The sequence below is a fragment of the Littorina saxatilis genome, linkage group LG14, assembly GCF_037325665.1.
Source record: "Littorina saxatilis isolate snail1 linkage group LG14, US_GU_Lsax_2.0, whole genome shotgun sequence".
Classification (NCBI taxonomy): Eukaryota; Metazoa; Mollusca; class Gastropoda; order Littorinimorpha; family Littorinidae; genus Littorina; species Littorina saxatilis.
The window spans coordinates 27,920,951-27,940,021 of record NC_090258.1 but is presented as its reverse complement, the minus strand read 5'-3'; the positions used below and the strand labels follow the sequence as shown (position 1 = coordinate 27,940,021).

Sequence of the window (19,071 nt, the reverse complement as noted above, 5' to 3'; positions counted from 1 at the left end):
ACAGAGAGGGCCACGCACGCTAGCTGCAGACAAAGAAGAGTGGGTCTGGCCCTATTTCAGGCGCCACTGTGGGTGGAAGGGGTTGGAGGGAAATGGGGGAGGAAAGGGTAAATAGGCCGGAGGGGAGTGGTTATTGCCAGTTATTTTTAGCTGGAGCCAGCCTGTAGCAGACAGTACCTGTTATGGAACACAGTGCATGGTGGGTCATCTTCCGTCAGTGTCACAGTCCTAGCAGCTGGAGCTCTCCGGGTCTGTTGTTTCTGTGGAAACAAATCATTATATTAACCTTGAATTGTTTAATAATATTCCCGCAAACAACAGATACCCCCCAACCAGCACAAACACAATGCTTACTCTCTCTTTCCCCCGCCCCCGTCTCTCTCTCTCTCTCTCTCTCTCTCTCTCTCTCTCTCTCTCTCTCTCTCTCTCTCTCTCTCTCTCTCTCTCTCTCTCTCTCTCTCTCTATTTCATAATTGATGGAAATGATCGCTGTTTTACTGTTGCTGTGTTTTTCTGTAAGTTTTGCATTATTCAGCTTACCTTGACTTGCAGGTGCTGTGGAAAGTCGAACAGCGTGGGAACAGCAGTTTTCACGAGACGTGTAGTTTGACCAAATCGGTCAAAGCAAGATTCTTCAAAATGACTTGAGCACAGAACCATGGTGTTTGTCGCTTGGAAGCCTTCCCTTCGAAGCGCTCTGGTCCATATGTTACGTCTTTCTGGGTCTTTTGGGAACCTACAAATAAAAACATCATGGATTACGTACTTGATTTGCACGCGATTCCCATTCTGTGTTTCCAATTGGCATATTACAGGTGAGGTTATTTCGATGACACGTGTAAGCGCGAATGAAAAAACAAATGTAACTTACCGGTGCACCGTTGTTCCTGTTTCTTTTCCCTTTAGTCCTTTCCCATCGGTCCTGTAGTGGCACCCCCATGCCACGCACTGTGGCATACCTTTGCTTTAGATCGTCTGTTGGATCTCTGAGGAATAAATAAACAAAATGGATAGGTAATTGAACACAAAGTATGTTCTCTTTTATAATAGAGGATAAGCTTATATTTAACCGTCGCGCAGACAATAGAATAGATCTAAAACTGATCAGATGTTTACAAAAGTACCCACTGTGTAACCCAATTTAGTCTGGAAAATCCAAAGATGTGTCACTGAAATATGTAGTATACACAAGTAGGCCTACGTGTTCAGTGCAACTGAATTGTCCGGCTTCCCGACTAGTGTAATTAACTATTAAGAATACATTTTAAGTTCACTAACTTAGATGTTCAGGATGAGAGCTGTTTAATTCGGCAGGGAAAAAAATGCACTTACCATGCAGGCAGCTTGTTTATTTAAGAAGAGGAGAGTCAAATGTCGGCACCACTGACTGATTAGCAGAGCGATAGCAGGGTGTGCCAGCGAAAGAATGGGCACACCGCGATGGCCGGCGCGCGGGTCTCGGTTACTGCATGTGTTCCGGCGCTTGGTGGCTCTATTCTATATCTCTGTGTACCATACCCATTACAGACACACTTTTTGGTGACGATGTTGAGAAAGCGATACGATCAGCCAAGGAAACTTTTAAAATCAGGAACACTTCACGTGAAAGTGCCAGTCGTTTCCATCCGTACAGGCGTGGTTCACAGTCAAGCAGGCCTTTTTTAGGACGAGGATCCCGGCCAGCCAATCAGCGGGGAGGGAATCCCTACCACGCAATGAAAACGTCATACCGAGGTCAGAGGTCGGGAGCATCACGAGGGAGAATGTAAACAAAGATGGTGATCAAGATGAGGTGAGAGATTTCTCCCTACAGTTAGACAGCATTAAATGGTCGCTTTGTGAAGATGTGAAGGATTTCAGGGCAGGACAGATTACTGAACATGTCAAGGACTGGGGTTCAGTCACTAGTGATAATATAATTTTGGATATGGTTAAAGGTGTGGACATTGAGTTTAATGATAAACCACATCAGGAAAAGCCAGCTCATATGAAGCACGGTTTTCAGAGAAAGAAACAGAAGCTCTGTCAGCTGAAATTGAAGAACTGTTACAGAAAGGCGTCATTACTGAATGCACTCATTCTGACCAGGAATATGTATCCTTTATCTTTGCACGCCCCAAAAAAGATGGTAGGATCAGAATGATTCTAAATTTGAAACAGTTGAATAAAAGCGTTGAATACCACCATTTCAAAATGGAGAATCTTAGAGAAGCTCTCTCTCTTGTGACACCTGGTTGTTGGTTTGCTTCATTGGACTTAAGAAGATGCTTATTACTCAGTGCGCATCAATGAAGAGTCTCAAAACTTTTTGAAATTTTGGTGGAACACCAGACTGTTCAAGTTCACTGTTTTTCCAAATGGACTAGCATGTTGCCCCAGATTATTCACTAAGATACTAAAGCCTGTTATGACTTATCTGCATCAGATGGGGTTTATTTCAACCATTTTCATAGATGACACGCTACTGTTTGGAGATTCAGAACTGGAATGTGTACAAAATGTCAAAGCATCTTTGGAGATTTTTCGAAAACTAGGTTTTGTGGTTCATCCAGAAAAATCAGTATTCAAGCCCACCCAGTCGGTCAGATATCTAGGATTTGTGATAGACTCTCAAAAGATGACTGTAACGCTTACTCCAGAGAGAAAGCAAAAGATTCTAGACTTGATCTCTGACATGCTTTCGAAGAAAGAAGACTCCATCAGGAAGCTGGCAAAACTGATAGGCACTTTGGTTGCTAGTTTTCAAGGAGTTATGTATGGTCCACTGTGGTACAGGGCATTGGAGAATGACAAGATTCGAGGCCTCAGAGAAAATCATGGAGATTATGATGCCATGGTACAGATTTCTGTTGAAGCACGAGAAGAAATGAAATGGTGGACAGAGAATGTCTTCTTTTTTTTTTCTCTTTTTTTTTTAAACCTCAGTTGCATGCAGGTTTGCTACTACAATTATTTTTTGCCTTATCATTTTTTTTTTGTGTGTGTGGCTTGGAGCAAACCTTCTTCATAGGTCTTTTCTTTTCTCTGTCAAATGTGTACATTTTTATATCAATAAACCTTATCAGTAAACTAATATGTTTAAATAAATAAATACATAAAAGTAATCATAACATAAATTTATTCCTAATGTTCAGCTCAGTTTCCAATAATACACCCAAATCTAACTTTTTCCCATATCTAAATTTTCCAATGGTCATTTTGGTAATTAAAATACAATAATTCACAAAGTAAATATAATCACTTTTCAAACTTTCCCTAAAATAACCCAAAAATACATTTTCTTCATTCAAAATGATGGCAACATGTATTTTCTTATACACAAAATCTTTACATATTTTCCGACCCTTCATCACCTCTTGGCAACTAAAAAAGAAATGTTCAAGGGTGTCTAATTCATTACAAACTTCACACTTATTCGATGTTCGTAATCCCATTTTGTTTAATAAAATATTGGTTGGATATATTCTATGTAATAGTTTCCAGTGCAGCAGACGTAATCTTTCTTCTTTTGTGCTGTTAACGGCCAGTAACCAGTTTCTCTTATCCAAATCTACATTATGTTTTCGTTTCCAAAAATCACAGGCACTCGGAATCTGGACATCAAGATCAACTAAACATTTTCTAATAAACTTTGCTGTTATATTACCACCGTTAACAATGAAATCCTGCAATGTAAAATATTGATATGGTAATGTGTCTGTACGTCTGGATTTAAGTGCTGTGCATAATGCATTGTATTCAAACTGTCTGGATGGTTTATAACCCACTTTTTGACATAAATCTTCAAAAGAAATAATAATACCATTTTCATTCATAACATCCTTTACAAATGAGATATTATGTTTTATAAAATCTTTAAAAAAATAGGCATTTATGTTTAAATTGAATATTCATATTGTTCCAAATGCATTGGTCCTTTAATATTACTGGTGTAAAATCATACTTTTCACAGAAAACACTTTTATTGTCAAGCCAAGTCAATAACACTTGTTTCCAAAACAATGATCTGCAAATATTGAGGCCATTCATCGTTTTCGAAGATGCATTTGAGTCAAAGCACGATAAACCAATGCCCAGACATGACAGACAATATCTTGGAATAACAGACCAATACTTTTGTGTGGAGTTTTGCAAATTAACAAGCCAGGAAATCATAAATGAGTTGTGCATATCTACTACGTTTATCATATTCAAACCACCATAATCTTTTTCTTTACACATAACTGTTCGTCTTACTTTTTCAAATGCGCGCGTATTTAAATACTTTTTCTTCCAAATAAACCTAAACAAAATGGAATTAATACGATGTAGAACATGATGAGGTACTGCCAGAGACTGGAAAATATAAACGAATTGAGATATAAGAAAGGTTTTAACAATACAAATTTTACCTTGTATACTTAAATTTCTCTTTGACCAATTGGCGATTATTTGTTGTATTCGTTGAATTTTCTTTGACCAGTTTTCCTCTAAAGACGATGCGGGTATATTGTTTGAAAAAATAATTCCAACAATTTTTACTTTACATTTCCATTTAAGACCAAAATACTGATCTGTACACAACTTTTTGGACCCTATCCACATGGCTTCCGTTTTGTTAACATTCACTTCCAAGTTTGAAAAACGTTTAAATATATTCAAAATGTATAACGCCCTTTCTAGATCTATTCTATCATGCAAAAAAAGAGTGACGTCATCAGCATATAATAACAGTTTTAGGACCGTGATGGGTGATACCTCAAAGGGTGACATAGGCAGATGGATACCCTTAATAGCTTCATCAGAACGAATCTTGATCGCCAACATTTCAAGGGCAATAACAAAAGCCATTGGAGAGAATGGACATCCTTGGCGAATGCCAGTTTCCACAGGAAAAGGTTCGGATATCCACCCTGTATAATTAATACAACTTTGACTATTGTTCATCAGGACAGAAGCCCATTTTTTAAAATTATCACCAAAACCAAATTTATCAAATGCAAACAAAATATAATCTTTGGATATGGAATCAAATGCACGTCGAAAGTCAACTGCTAATAAAACTCCAGGTTTATCCATTGTGTTCATAATATCTATGGTATCATCAATGAGTCTAATCATGTTACTTATTTTTCTTCCTTTCATAAAGCCAACTTGATTTTCATGTATAATATCACCTATTACAGTGGAAAGTCGCATTGCTAAACATTTCGCAATTATCTTGTAATCTGTATTTGTCAGAGATATTGGTCTCCAATTGCCGAGATCGTCCCTAGGTAAATCTTTACCTTTATGAATTAAGGTCAGGACTGCTTGTTTTTGAGTGGGCGATAATTCGCCATTAACAAATGATGCTACAAATGAGGCATGAACTACATCCCTTATCTTCAACCAAAATACTTTATAAAAACAGGTAGTGAGGCCATCAAGACCTGGGGCTGAATCGTTATTTAATAATTTAAGGGCAATAGTTAATTCCTTCGCGGTAATCTCCGAGTCCAATTCACCTTTTTGGTCATTGGAGAGAAATGGTATATTTAAATCTTGTACAAATTCGTTTGCGCTCATCTGGTTAAATTCCGCGCTTTTTTCATATGAGTCTTTAAAAAATCGTACTTGTTCTTTCATAATCTCTTTCTGTGTATTAAATACCCTCCCGTCCTCTGTCTGCAAACGATCCATAATTTTCATGTTAGCTTTACTTTTTTCCAAATTCAAAAAATACTTTGTGTTCTTCTCACCTTCTTCTGTGAACTGAACGCGAGAGCGAACTTGGGCACTCTGGGCTTCTTCCAATGAAAATACCTCAAGCTCTATTTTAATTTTTTCTCTTTTCATTAACAGATTCAGATCTTCTGGATTATTTGCTAAAAGAATGTCCGTTTCATCCAAAACCTTCTGAAGAGAAAGCTGGGAATTATTTTGTTTTCGCTTTCTTCCTGCTGCATAGGCTGTGCAAAATTCCCGCATTTGAATTTTTAATAATTCCCATTTTAAAGAATCACCTAAACATTTATTTTGCAACAAAAATGCATCAATCAAATTATTCATTAAATCAACAAAACCTATGTCTCGCAATAACTGATTATTAAATTTCCAGTAAGAAGGTGGACAGAGAATGTCAGTGCATCCTATAATGTGATAGATGTTTCACATGGGGAACCAGATTTTGTCATCTTTTCTGATGCTTCTTTGAGTGGTTGGGGCTGTTCATGTGATCTATGTCGGTCAGGGGGTCATTGGAATGCCCTGGAATCTCAAGAACATATTAACGTTTTAGAACTCAAGGCAGGTCTGTTTGCTTTGCAGTCATATCTTGCAAATCAGTGTGCCATTCATGTCAGGATAAAAATGGATAACACTACAGCAGTTGCATGCATTAACAATATGGGCACCAGTCATTCTGTTAGTTGTAATAAAGTGACAAAAGACATTTGGAGTTTTTGCATAGCTAGAGACATTTGGCTCTCTGCTGAGTATGTGCCAGGGAAGGACAATGTTATTGCAGATTCAGAATCTAGGAAAACTAATACTGACACTGAATGGAAGCTTAGATCAGATCTGTTGTCTGAAGCTCTTGGTAGAGTCAAATTTGAACCTGAGGTAGATTTGTTTGCTTCTAGACTGAATTATCAGTTGCCTATATATGTGGCATACAGGCCAGATCCAGGAGCTTATGCTGTGAATGCATTTCACTTGTTTTGGGGCAACATAAAGTTTTATGCTTTCCCTCCCTTTTGCCTTATCTCCAGAGTGCTGCAGAAAATTCAGAGAGATCAGGCAGAAGGAGTAGTGGTGGTACCTTTCTGGCCAAGCCAACCTTGGTACGCCAGGATTGCCAACATGCTCACAGAAATACCAGTATTGATGTCGGCAAGGACAGATATAATCGGCTTACCAGGAAAGGAGTGTCAGCATCGGCTGGCAAGAACACTGCAGCTGATTTTGTGCAAGGTATCAGGAAAAGACTCGGACAGTCAGGGTTTTCGCAGCAAGCTTCACAACTCATCTGTGCTTCGTGGAGATCTGGCACATCTAGACAGTATGCACACTATATACATACAAAAGTGGAAAGTGTATGCTCGCAAAAAGGGCATTGATTCCGTTCATGCGTCTGTGAGTGAAGCTGTTAACCTCTTAGCAGAACTTTTTCAGTCTGGATTAAGTTATAGTGGAATCTGCATAGCCAGATCTGCATTATCATGCTATTTGAGTATTGAAGGATGTGAAAGTTTGGGTGAACATAAACTAGTGAGAAGATTCATCAAGGGTGTGTTCGAGCTTCGGCCTGCTTTTCCCAAGTACAGTGTTACCTGGAATGTCGATATAGTGTTGAACTATTTGGAGAATCTTCAGCCTCACAATAAACTTACTCTAAAGGAATTGTCTAGCAAACTTGCAACAATGTTTGTTATTTTGTCTGGTCAACGTTGCCAAACTGTATATAGTCTGTCTTTGGATGATTTAACTATGGAGAATAATCGTTGTGTGTTCAAAATAAGTGAAAAGCTCAAACATTCACGGAAAGGTGTACATCAAGAGCCTCTGGAATTTCTTGCCTATCCTCAGAATGGAAACCTGTGTATAGTCAATGTACTGAAGGAGTACCTTAAACGGACTCAGAGTTTGAGGGGAGACTTAAAGAAATTGTTCATCAGTTACCAGAAGCCTCATGGTGCTGTTTCTAAGGATACTGTGTCACGCTGGATTAAAGACATATTGAACAGAGCAGGTATTGACACATCAATGTTTGGTGCTCATAGCACGAGGGCTGCTAGTACATCAGCAGCGGCTGCAAGGGGTGTTCCCATTGCTACAATCATGAAGGCTGCAGGCTGGTCTTCGGAGTCAACCTTTGGAAGGTTTTACAAGAAGCCACACGCTGTCAACATGGGTCAAAAGTTGTTGGATTCTTTCCTGAAGAAGAACTAAAGTAAGTGTTGGATAGAAGTTTATTCTAACCAAGACTTTATGTTGGGACAGTTTTTGAGTCACTTGAGAAAAAGTGACTCTATGTAATCGGTCAGTGTTAGTCTGTCCGGCCGGCCGGCCGGCCGTCCGTAGACACCACCTTAACGTGGGACTTTTCTCGGAAACTATCAAAGCGATCGGGCTCATATTTTGTTTAGTCGTGACCTCCAATGACCTCTACACTTTAACGATGGTTTCGTTGACCTTTGACCTTTTTCAAGGTCACAGGTCAGCGTCAAAGGAAAAATTAGACATTTTATATCTTTGACAAAGTTCATCGGATGTGATTGAAACTTTGTAGGATTATTCTTTACATCAAAGTATTTACATCTGTAGCCTTTTACGAACGTTATCAGAAAAACAAGGGAGATAACTAGCCTTTTCTGTTCGGCAACACACAACTTAACGTTGGGCTTTTCTCGGAAACTATAAAAGTGACCGGGCTCAAATTTTATGTGAACGTGACTCATTGTGTTGTGAATAGCAATTTCTTCCTGTCCATCTGATGCCTCATATAATATTCAGAACTGCGAAAGTGACTCGATCGAGCGTTTGCTCTTCTTGTTTATATTTAGTCAAGTTTTGACTAAATATTTTAACATCGAGGGGGAATCGAAACGAGGGTGTGGTGTATGTGTGTGTGTCTGTGCGTGTGTGTGTGTGTGTGTGTAGAGCGATTCAGACTAAACTACTGGACCGATCTTTATGAAATTTGACATGAGAGTTCCTGGGTATGAAATCCCCGAACGTTTTTTTCATTTTTTTGATAAATGTCTTTGATGACGTCATATCCGGCTTTTCGTGAAAGTTGAGGCGGCACTGTCACGCCCTCATTTTTCAACCAAATTGGTTGAAATTTTGGTCAAGTAATCTTCGACGAAGCCCGGACTTCGGTATTGCATTTCAGCTTGGTGGCTTAAAAATTAATTAATGACTTTGGTCATTAAAAATCTGAAAATTGTAAAAAAAAAATAAAAATTTATAAAACGATCCAAATTTACGTTTATCTTATTCTCCATCATTTGCTGATTCCAAAAACATATAAATATGTTATATTCGGATTAAAAACAAGCTCTGAAAATTAAATATATAAAAATTATTATCAAAATTAAATTGTCCAAATCAATTTAAAAACACTTTCATCTTATTCCTTGTCGGTTCCTGATTCCAAAAACATATACATATGATATGTTTAGATTAAAAACACGCTCAGAAAGTTAAAACAAACAGAGGTACAGAAAAGCGTGCTATCCTTCTTAGCGCAACTACTACCCCGCTCTTCTTGTCAATTTCACTGCCTTTGCCATGAGCGGTGGACTGACGATGCTACGAGTATACGGTCTTGCTGAAAAATGGCATTGCGTTCAGTTTCATTCTGTGAGTTCGACAGCTACTTGACTAAATATTGTATTTTCGCCTTACGCGACTTGTTGTTGTCTCATGTACACTATTGCTCTAAAAATTCCTTGACGTAAACGCTACTGCATGTCGTCGAGGTTAAATTACCACGAGCATGCAAGGCTTACCTGTAAGGTGCAGCTTGCTCTGGATTTATCCGAGATATGCATCAGGAGCGTTTATGCCAAGTCCCTCCCTTAATTTTCCCTCCCTTTCTTGTCATGCTTGACCTAGCATTGTTTATATCAGTTAATAGTGTACATTCGTTCTCTGAAGTGTGAGTTCTTCGCATGCGGGCCGTTCTATTACTTGACATAAACGCTCCTGATGCATATCTCGGATAAATCCAGAGCAAGCTGCACCTTACTGGTAAGCCTTGCATGCTCGTGGTAATTATCTGTGTTTGTGCTGATATGAAAATATTGATCAGAACCAAACTGTCAGACTCATAAAAACCCAACGGATGCACTGATTTCTTATTCCATTGCATAGAAATGATGCTTCACAAATCATCAACAACATTACATAATTATATATACACAAATGGAACAAAGCTATCAAGCCATTCAAAAGTTGCAACATTTTAATTACAGTATTTCTGTGCTCAATCCTAACACTGCAGCAAATTTCTGTAAAGCTGAATGTCCCTTTCCATGTACCAACATGGTCATACGCGGATTATTTTAAATGCAACTTTACCACCCGAAGCGTTGCAAACACCGGGAGAAGAGTAAACAACTGCAGACTTGAATGGACACTCATATGCACTCCAGATGCAGGGCCTGTGCAAATCCTTGGTCTGGTGCATCACCTTCTTTCATAATCAGACTGCTATCAGACAAGCATTCAGTACAGGATATAGACCTTTCAGCAATAGATTGAGCTGATCAATGTTGACAAAAGCCCAACATATGTCAGCGGAGTGACGTTGCACAAAACCAGTATCCATATCTGCTTGTGATGGGTCAGAAGATGGCAAAGTATCTGTATCTTCTTATGGTTGGTCAGAAGATGGCAAAGCTGATGTTTCTGCTGTGGAAGAGGGTAGTTCCGGTTTAGCAAACTTTTCCATCAGGTCAATCTTTCTCCTCGCTGCCACCACAGGAGGACTGGCTCTCCCCTTGCTCCAACCTAATAAATACACAAACACTGATTTAATATTTGATACAACTGTCCATGGTTTTTGTTTGTAATAAGCTGCAAATTTTAAGACTCAATATAAACGTCAACAAGTGCTTGTACTTTGTTTTGCAAATGACCATGTTACATGGGGTGTACCTCAACTTTTTGGCTAGGCCGGTAAATCAGAATCCCAATCAGCCCCCAACCACTGAACCAGGCGGGTTTTCTTACAACCACCTCAGCGGCTCGTACCCACATATGTCGGTTGACGAACACACACACACACACACACACACACACACACACACACACACACACACACACACACACACACAAAAGACATTCATTAATTTAACAGTGACTCATACTCATTACATGTGGACTTGCACTACTTATTAATACCCAAACACACACACAACTTAATGACAAAAAAGTGTATGTTTTAATATATATAATGATAAATAATTGAAAATAAAAGCAGCCACGAAAAAGTAAAAGAAATCAAAGTATTCTCACCCTGTCACACACTAAACCTCACAGAAGGTTATCCTATATGAACATACCGGCCCCTATCACAAAATGTACATGTCAAGTTTACTATGGGATTTGAGTAACCACACAATCACATACACACAGGAACTAATACTGAAACTAGCTGAATTATTTTCTTTCTTTCTTTCTTTCTTTTCATATTTTTCTTTTAAAATTAATTTATTTCATCACACTTGCTATGTATTTGCTTGTTTCTTGTCTGTTGTCTGTTTTGTGTGTGTGTGTGTGTGTGTGTGTGTGGAAATTCCCCAACGGTGATGACGTCATCTTGAAGAACGGAAATTTCCACACAGTTTGAACAGCGAAGGGTCATGTCATGTGCGCACATTTACCAGCACGGAGTATCCAAAGTAGACCATTTTTTCGATTTTTTTGATAAAACACAGACAAAAACAACAAAACATCGGTTTGAAAATGGTTTTATTTACATGAATACATGTCTAAAATGACAAAAGCAGATTATTGAATGCATTCCAGGATGTTCAAAGGTGTGAAAAATGCAACAACCCCAAAAAGGTGTATGAGACCAAAAATAACTCATTTTGCCTACCCGGTCTGCCCTGAAGAGTTCCATGAAATAGAGTTTGTTTTTCACGTTCGTGGGAGTGGCATAACAAACAGCACCAAAATATAACACAATCTCACACATAAAAGAACACGCAAAACTGGCTAACTTTGTCCAGATCAGGTGAGCCTTATGGCCCCTTTCTCAGACCTGATCCAGCTTCTAAATTCTAATATTCAAATCAAACAGATGAACCTTATGGGCCTTGCTCAGACCTGAGTGATATCTACACATAACTTCCTATCACTTTCTGGAGATAGACAGGCGGTATCGCAAAATCAGGGCAAAATCAGGGCGACTGGGCCTGTGAGCACTTCGATAGTCAATGCATTATCTCTCATAATCTTTCAAGTATGTTGGAGCATGGCGTTGACGTTGGGGGCGAACAGGCGGAGAGGCATCGGGACGACCAGGTTGAGCAGGGGTCATGGCCGGCTGACTGTGCCTCGGCGACGTGTTGGGTACCCGTGCAGTAGTTGGTAGACCTGGGCCAGTTGGAGTGTGGAACATGGCAGTAGGTCTCCAGGGTGAGTGTGCAGGTGAAACTGATCGATTGGTCGGACTATTGGGCTGCACCGGCAATTTTCTGGTCGGTGAAGAATAGGGGAATGCCTGAGCTTCAGCCTCTCCGTCTTCCTCTTCATCGTCGTCTTCTTTCTCTTCATCGTTGTCGTTAACAGGGTGATCGCCCTGGATCGGTTTGAAATGTGACGAATTTCGCACAATGGAGTGATTTCCTCGTTGAGCAGTCAGCATGCTGCCCTTCTTATTAATGACTTGGTAAGGAAGGGGGGAGTATGATGTGGAAAGTTTGTTCAGTTTCTTTTGCTTCACCAGAACATGGTCACCAGGATTGATGTCGCAGAGTCGCGTGTGGCGTTTTCTGTCGGTGAATTCTGTCATCTTCCTTTTGCTCAGGAAATCGTTGTGAATCATCCGCGTGTGTACGGGGATGGGGTCGAGAGGAAGAGAGCAATCTGGCAGGCCAATGTTCATCTTGCGTTTTGTAAGTGCTTCAAAAGGGGAAACACCTGTGGAGCTGTGGGGAGTCCCTCGGTATTGGCGAAGGAATGTGGGAAGTTGTGTCTTCCAGTTTAGGTTGGCTGCCGTAGACGAGCGGATGTTTTGATCTAACGTGCGCATGAACCGTTCGGCCTCGCCATTGGCTTCAGGCCACAGCGGGGTGATCTTGCGATGGTGAAACCCAAACTGTGTCGCAAAATGAGAGAATTCTTGTCCATGAAAAGAGGGCCCATTGTCAGTTTTCACTGTCTTTAGAATTCCCTGTCGTGAGAAGATGTGGACGAGAAAATTTCAACTTCTGGGAATCTCGAGTATTCATCAATCACCACCAGTAGATAGTCACCGGAGGGGAATGGACCCGCGAAATCAAGTGCAAGTGCACTCCACGGCTCTGATGGGAGGGGAGTACTGATGATAGGTTCACGAGCTTTGGGTCCGGGGTAGGAGGCTTGACAGGGTATGCATGATTTGACAGTTTCCTCAACCATTTTGTCAATTCTCGGAAACCATACCTTCTCTCGGAGGCATTGTTTTGTTTTGACGATGCCTTGGTGTGCTTGGTAAGCAATGTTGATGACCTTTTGACGAAGAGTTTTCGGGATGACTAGTCGATGACCTCTCAAGATGAGCCCATCATGCATGGAGAGTTCTTCACTAAAACGAGCGAAATCAGACACGTCACCATCTTGCCACTGTCCGGTTTGAATCGCTCGCATCACCTTCTGAAGCTAGTCGTCTCGTTGCGTTTCAATAGACCGTTTTCGTATAACCTTTGCCCCCAGCGTTTCGACCAATCAGATTTTAGGGCACGACAGCCTCTCTCTGATAGCCGGAACTAGGGGGCAATAGGTGCCTGGCCTGAAATACCTCTTTCACTTTCGGTGCTCGAAGTACTATTGCCAGAGGATTACTTTGAGAAATTCTGCAAGAAAACGGATTATCTTGTTCAAAATCATGAACAAAAAGTCAAGGACATGCACGAAGGTATGGTTTGAAACGGCTATTGGTGGTATATGGACGAAAGACTTGGCGAACTTCCCCTGCATAAGCGAAGCAGAGGTGATCGACCACAGATCTACAGATCTCTGGATCAACTTTCTTACTGATACTACTGCGTCGACGTTCGACAAGTTATACGACGCATCCAGCGCAAAGAATGCGAAACCTTAGGGTAAACGATAGACATACTGTGCGCATAAAATGTCTTTCTGCATGGCACAACAGCTAGTAAGCAACTGTGGTGATCAGACTCAAAGCGAGTGTGCTGACTCTGTAGAGCAGCTTATTTTGAGCTTCGTAAGATCATGACCATTCGCCACACACTCTCCTCTCAAACAACTAACACTCTTGTCTGTGCCTTTGTTCTTTCTAAACTTGACTACTGCAACTCTCTTCTCTCTGGCTGTCCTCTGTACCTCCTGCATAAACTACAAAAAGTCCAAAACTCGGCAGCACGCCTCATTCTCAAAGCACGAAAACGAGATCACGCAACACCACTTCTTCACACACTGCACTTCTCTGAACTCCTCACCGTCTATTCTCCAGCAAGACAACTCCGTGCCTCTTCTGACTGTCGCATCCTTACCATTCCACACACCAAAACCAAAACATACGGACAACGGACTTTTACTTTCTGCGCACCCACACAATGGAATTCTCTCCCCTTTCACATCCGCCACTCTCAGTCACCCAAAGCATTCAAACGAGCACTTAAAACGCACCTCTTCAAGAAATACAACCCCTGATTTTGTTTTCTCAGTCCATCAGTAGGCTACATGTAGTGTATTTGTTGTTTTAGTGATTTTTCACTGCCTATTTTATTCATGTTTTTATTACTTAGTTAGTGGAAGAATCTGTTGTTGCGCCTTCGCACTTGCACCTAGCGGAAAGCCATACAATGACAAATTCTGTCCACCGTATTTCTCTTTCTTCATTCCACTGTTGCACTGACTTGCAGTTGTAAACACAACAGTTTGCCTCGTCGTCTCCGCACTTTACTTTGCACCAAGCCTCGTTGTCGATTTTTCCTTTTGCCCCCTAGTTCCGGTAGATCTGACAAAAAACTTCACAGCGCATGCGCCAACATATAAGTGAAAAAGGTCTATTCTGACTTCATGTTTAGTCATCGCCACAGGGACTGCGTTTTCGGTCACGTAGTTGATGTATTCTTCACCTTTGTTTTTCACTGTGGGTGTCGACTGATGTAATCAGCTGGATTGAGGTCATCGCGTCCCGGGGCATAGGTGAGAGACATTTCATATGGCATGAGGCGTAATCTCCACCTCTCGATGCGAGCTGTCGTTGGCTTTTGGCTGTTCACGATCCCGAGAAGTGGTTTGTGGTCTGTAACTACGGTGAAGGAGGATCCATACAGATAGAGGGGAAAATGTTCCACTCCGTACACCACAGCCAGCATCTCTCCACTCCGTACACCACAGCCAGCATCTCTCCACTCCGTACACCACAGCCAGCATCTCTCCACTCCGTACACCACAGCCAGCATCTCTCCACTCCGTACACCACAGCCAGCATCTCTCCACTCCGTACACCACAGCCAGCATCTCTCCACTCCGTACACCACAGCCAGCATCTCTCGATCGGTTTGTGAATAGCGCTGTTCTGTGGGAGTGAAAGCTCGGCTGGCATAGCAGATTATCTTTCCTTCCTGTGTTAGAATCGCACTAAGACCAACTGGACTTGCATCCACAAGGATTTTTGTTGGTTTTCTTTGGTCAAAGTAGCTCATGACTTTGGCGTTGGTGAGGGTTTCTTTCAGACAGTTGAAAGCCTGTTGTTCCTTATCGGACCATTCCCATGGAGCGTCTTTCTTTGTCAGGTTTCTTAGTGGCTCTGTGATCGTTGCGTAGTTTGCGATGAATCGAGCCACGTACTGCGTCATTCCAAGAAGGGATCTCACTTCGCTGACGTTTGTTGGTGGTGGACTGTTGATGATCGTTGAGACCTTGTCTGGACTTGCTGCCACGCCTTTCTTGCCAAAGATGTGACCAAAAAATTTAAGCTCTGAGACTGAGAACACACACTTTTCCCTGTTGAGCTTCGCCCCGTGATTTTGAAGTTGCTGGAGTGTTGCTTGAAGAGCCACGTCGTGTTCTGCTTGTGTCTTCCCATGTATGATGATGTCATCGCTGAGGTTCTTTGCACCTGGGAAGTCAGCTAACAGCTGAGCTATGGCGTTTTTGAAGATTTCTGCGGCAGCGTTTACCCCAAACAGCAGTCTTTTATATCGTCGAAGACCGACATGGGTTGAAAACGTAGTGATGTATCTGCTTTCCGGGTCGAGCTCCAATTGATGATAGGCATTGGACATGTCCAACTTGCTGAAGACTGTGGACCCGTTGAGGTCAGCGATAAGGTCATCGAGGGTTGGCATAATGTGTTTCTCTCTCTTGATAGCTTTATTGGCCTCTCTCATGTCGATGCAGAGCCTCACACCCTGTTTCTTGGGCACGACTACCACAGGGCTTACCCATGGTGTAGGACCGTAATAAAACCGTTATTTCTAATATGCTGACTGTTAGCAAATGATAACAGACATGTCTCACAAACGATATCAGCATTCGTCTAAAAGGCTCATGCTTGATATCTTTTTTCTAGACATGTCTGTTTAACAGTCAGCATAATTATTAGAAATAACTCATAGTTTTGGTTATTCCGTATACACTTTCAAATGTGTAAGCTATACCGCCAAACATGTGAATGTATTGGTTATTCCGTATACACTTTCAAATGTGTAAGCTATACCGCCAAACATGTGAATGTATTGGTTATTCCGTATACACTTCAAATGTGTAAGCTATACCGCCAAACATGTGAATGTATTGCTTTATTTCTTTGCAGAAGAAGCAGTGACACAAGGGTGTAAGTATGACTATTGTGTTATCAATATAATTATACGACATTCGTGTTATCTTATAAGACAAAACGCATTGTGCTGTCGGAGAGATTGTTGGCATAAATGCAGCTCTAAGAAAAAGGAGCTACATCAGTGCACACTTGTAATCTAAAAAGTCAAGGTTATCTGCAAGTTCACAAATCGCTATAAACTGGCCTCGTTTTTGGACAGGTGTCCATGTTAAGTGTATTGAGGTATCATCCATCGCGTTGATAAGGTCCCGTCGCGATATAACCTTGAATGGTTGAAAACGACGTTAAACACCAAATAAAGAAAAAGCGTTGACATAAGACGTGAGAGTTTCTCAAATGCATCGTCCAAGGGACATAACTGTCTTCAATCGCGCCATGGGGTTTGAAGCAAGGTTGTTTATTGAGCCCTCTGATTTTTCCTTGCTGATTAAAGAGGTGGCTGACTGTGTGTGAGAGAAAGGAAAGCATGGTACACAGTTGTTGCCTGGAGCCGAAGATATTGTTTTGATGTTGTTTGCCGATGATATTGTTTTGATCTCATCGACACCAGTGGGACTGCACAACCAGCTGAACATTTTAGAACATGCCTCTGTAAAGTTAGAACTAGATGTGAATTTCAATAAAACGAAAGTACTGCTTTTTGACTCACATGCGAAGCAAAAGTGAGTCTATGTACTCACCCGAGTCGTCCGTCCGTCCGTCCGTCCGTCCGTCCGGACGTCCGGACGTCCGGACGTCCGGAAAACTTTAACGTTGGATATTTCTTGGACACTATTCAGTCTATCAGTACCAAATTTGGCAAGATGGTGTATGATGACAAGGCCCCAAAAAACATACATAGCATCTTGACCTTGCTTCAAGGTCAAGGTCGCAGGGGCCATAAATGTTGTCTAAAAAACAGCTATTTTTCACATTTTTCCCATTTTCTCTGAAGTTTTTGAGATTCAATACCTCACCTATATATGATATATAGGGCAAAGTAAGCCCCATCTTTTGATACCAGTTTGGTTTACCTTGCTTCAAGGTCAAGGTCACAGGAGCTCTTCAAAGTTGGATTGTATACATATTTTGAAGTGACCTTGACCCTGAACTATGGAAGATAACTGTTTCAAACTTAAAAATTATGAGGGGCACATGTTATGCTTTCATCATGAGACACATTTGGTCACATATGATCAAGGTCAAGGTCACTTTGACCCTCATGAAATGTGACCAAAATAAGGTAGTGAACCACTAAAAGTGACCATATCTCATGGTAGAAAGAGCCAATAAGCACCATTGTACTTCCTATGTCTTGAATTACCAGCTTTGTGTTGCATGACCTTGGATCACCTTGACCTTGGGTCAAGGTCACATGTATTTTGGTAGGAAAAATGTGTAAAGCATGTGAGTCGTATGGGCTTTGCCCTTCTTGTTTTTTAAAGGTGGTGACCACCCTCAGTTTTTTGAAAACCTGATGGATAATATTGTTTCATTTGATAATGACTGTATTGTGATTGGAGGCAGGGTTGTGATGTAGCGCCGCTACAAAAAAAAGTAGCGAATAGCGGTAAACTACTTTTTTTTTCGAAAGTTGTAAAAGTAGCGAAATAGTAGCGGCGCTACTTATTTTTTTGTAGCGAATAGCGATTTTGCGCTGCAAATTCCGCTACATGTGTACTCTTTTAGGGACATTTGTGTTGATCGCGTGGTCACAGATTTATGAGCTGCTAACGAGTGTTTTCGGCGAATACTCACCGGAAGTTACACCGGAAGTTACATTGTTTTGAATCGCGATAGGCCTACTCAATGATCGATCGATCATTCACACTCAGTTCACACTTCATTCTCAAGAGCAAACGATGGCAGCCGGACGTGTATTACCGAGTTTTTTGGATAATTTTTTAGCAAGCTTTGCTTTCATCGAGGAGAAGGAAGAAAGTTTTTATTTAAATGCTTGTTGGGTTGCGCTCCTGCGAAAGTGTTCTCGTGTGGAAAAACCTCTTCCTACAACTTGAAGGTTCATTTGCAGGTATGTCTACGTTTTCAGTATTTTACTTCAGTATTTTACGTCTGTCATTTCATTTCGGATGCTTGCAACAAGGTGCCCTGTCAGTAAAATTTCCTCATCCTTCTCTCCTTCTTCTTTATAGAGAAAACATCCATTGGTGAAGGATGCAACAGCACCAAGAAAGAGGAAAAGGTGTGAAAGATGTGATAAACAATCTGCTCTGCGTGATCGTTTTAACTTTTGTTTTTTAGTGAAGATTTTTGTAAATAAAATGTATTCTGACTTTGATTTCTTGTTCTGTGTTTACTGCTTGTGTGGAGTTAAAAGTAGCGGAAAAAGTAGCGGCTACTTTTTGAAAAGTAGCGGAAAAGTAGCGGCTACTTTGTGTAAAAAAGTAGCGGAAATGTAGCGGATACAAATTTTACTAAAGTAGCGGAGAAGTAGCGGCTACTTTTTAAAAAGTAGCGATCACAACCCTGATTGGAGGGGACTGGAACATTGCAATTGATCCTAAGATTGATTCTAATCATCCTTCAAAAGTGTATATAATTAGAAGTAGGAAAAAGATGTTAGATATGATGGAACA

At 40.9% G+C, this 19,071-nt stretch overlaps 1 protein-coding gene across 1 annotated transcript in view; it reads left to right on the top strand.

The window, feature by feature from the left end:
* The window catches only part of LOC138946567 (sodium/potassium/calcium exchanger 1-like), a 116,739-nt gene that overhangs the window by 62,216 nt on the left and 35,452 nt on the right, over window positions 1–19,071 (top strand). The window contains exon 5 of the mRNA XM_070318010.1: window positions 16,469–16,489. Coding sequence (XP_070174111.1) covers window positions 16,469–16,489 — 21 coding nt within the window. The remainder of the gene's footprint in view (window positions 1–16,468; window positions 16,490–19,071) is intronic.